Source organism: Solanum tuberosum, unplaced genomic scaffold (assembly GCF_000226075.1).
Source record: "Solanum tuberosum cultivar DM 1-3 516 R44 unplaced genomic scaffold, SolTub_3.0 scf00639, whole genome shotgun sequence".
NCBI lineage: Eukaryota > Viridiplantae > Streptophyta > Magnoliopsida > Solanales > Solanaceae > Solanum > Solanum tuberosum.
In genome coordinates, this window is record NW_006239554.1 from 216,721 (window position 1) to 218,847 (window position 2,127).

At 30.9% G+C, this 2,127-nt stretch overlaps 1 protein-coding gene across 1 annotated transcript; it reads left to right on the forward strand.

The window, feature by feature from the left end:
• The first annotated feature begins 222 nt into the window (after positions 1–222).
• Positions 223–1,713, forward strand: LOC102602257 (myb-like protein Z). Its single transcript, XM_015304894.1, has 7 exons — positions 223–342; positions 431–596; positions 682–747; positions 853–918; positions 1,007–1,086; positions 1,282–1,483; positions 1,608–1,713. The coding sequence occupies exons 1-7, from the start codon at positions 269–271 to the stop codon at positions 1,707–1,709; spliced, it is 756 nt and encodes a 251-aa protein (XP_015160380.1). The 5' UTR covers positions 223–268; the 3' UTR covers positions 1,710–1,713.
• Positions 1,714–2,127: the final 414 nt, after the last annotated feature.

A 2,127-nucleotide genomic window follows, 5' to 3' on the forward strand; every position in this document is an offset into this window, starting at 1 on the left:
TAACAACATGATTTTGTAGGGATTACGAACCAGGGCCAGAATAAGAGGCTCCTCTTCATCAGCTTTGTTGGTGTGAGAAGAACTTGCAACTATCTCTCCAAAAAATCAGGGATAGAAAAGTTTGTTCTTTCACCAATTTTTTTTTTCATTGAAGAATAATGCGAATTTACAATTTTCAAGAAAATAAATATTTTTCTTAGAAATAATGTAAAACCTCAATTAATGTCAAATAAATTATGATTAGGTGGAAGTGGAGAAACAAGGAAATATGGATGTTCACTTTGCTGCACAACAAATAACTCCTCAGCAGTTTGATACTAATAATTGGATTAATCCATACAGGTCATCAATATTTTCACATGATATTTCTTTACAAAAAATCTCTCTCCTTTTACCTTTTTGTTTAATTGTTATTTCGTTATTATTATAGTTCAAGTATCCAGGGGAGTATGTATCAAAACTGGATGGACAAAGGAAAGAGACTAGCAAACAGTTCTAGCCATTACACATATGCCCCTTCCTTTGCAACTTCTTCACAGAGTGGGAATATACCATTTTCTCAAAATCAAAACTCATCGCCTTATATCCCATTGCAGGTAACACTTTTTTAAAATGCAGTAACTAAGATATCCTTAAAAATGAGATTTTTATTTATTTATATTATTTTTATCTGCACAATAGAGGCATCAACAATACACCATGGTAGATGTCCAACAAAATCCACCACAAACATTTGAACAGTCACAGGTACTTTAATATTCTTGAAAAATATTATTTCATGTTAAGTTCTCCTTAAAGAGATGAGATATTTCTTTTTTAATTTTGATATAATTATTTTTATCCACTCAATAGAGCCAACAACAAAACATGACAGTAGATATCCAGCAGAGTCCAACACAAATATTTGGACAATCACAGGTACATTAATATTCTTGAAATATTATTCTTTGTTAGATCCCCCCCCCCCACCCCCGCTACTAAACTAGCTAAGTCATATATTTTGCAGGCACAATTGACTTTTGGTGAAAGTACTAATTATAATAACTCTCTCATGAACTTCCAGAGAAATATTTGTGCTTCTACAAGGTTTCTTTTGATATTTATGCATTTAATTATTGTTCGCCATATAATATGTTATTTGTTTCGAAAAAGAATGATCGACATTAGAATTATAACATTTGAAGCACCTAAACTATATACAAGATGAAATTATTATTATATTTATGTTGGTATTTTTCCTGTTTAACATGATATGATTCCTAAGATCTCTCTCTCACTCAGGCCTGTCTCGAGTCCACTAGCAACTACGGGTACACACTTGAACAATCCCTCTGAATCAGGGTTGGAGTATGCCCATTCAAATTCGAATAGTAACTTGAGCAATAACAACAACATCAATCACATCATTCAACAAAATGAACATTCTTTATTTCAAAGTGATGCAATAACTCCTAATATTCATGGATTTAACTATCCTAGGGAGGTTAGTTCAAAGCTCTATTCTTATTATTATCAACTAATTAACTTTATTTGTTTGCTTATAATTTCATTTTTTATTATATTATTCACTCAAATACTCACTTTAAATGTTTTATCACAATGATTAGGAGAATACAATGGGAAGCAATGAATACTTTGCTGACACAACATATGAGAATGATGCATGGGATGTTTTCCTTAATGAAGCTCTTAATGGAGAAGACTTTTGAAATTTAGATTGATCAATTAATGACAAAGAAAAACTTTTTTAAATCTAGTTCCTTTGTCTTTGATTCATTTGAAAGAGCATAAACTCATGATATTTTAGCTTTTTATTTACTTGTTTTAGTATGCAACATCTCATCTTAAATGTATGTATGGTTGCCTATATATGTTAACAACAAGGACCTATGAATGTTAGATATAAATTGTATGTTGGAAACATCATATGTTTTAATACTTCTTATTGTTAAGTTGTCCTTTTAGACTATATGTCAAGACTAAACCAAGTGGTCAAAAGTCCATTTAGGTTATGGGTGAATTTGATTGTATTACTAATCCTATAGAAAGGAGAGGAGGTAAACCTCATGAGATGGAAAAGAGCATGTCATTTCTTGACTGCAAGAGAGAGTGAACTTAATGAAAAAA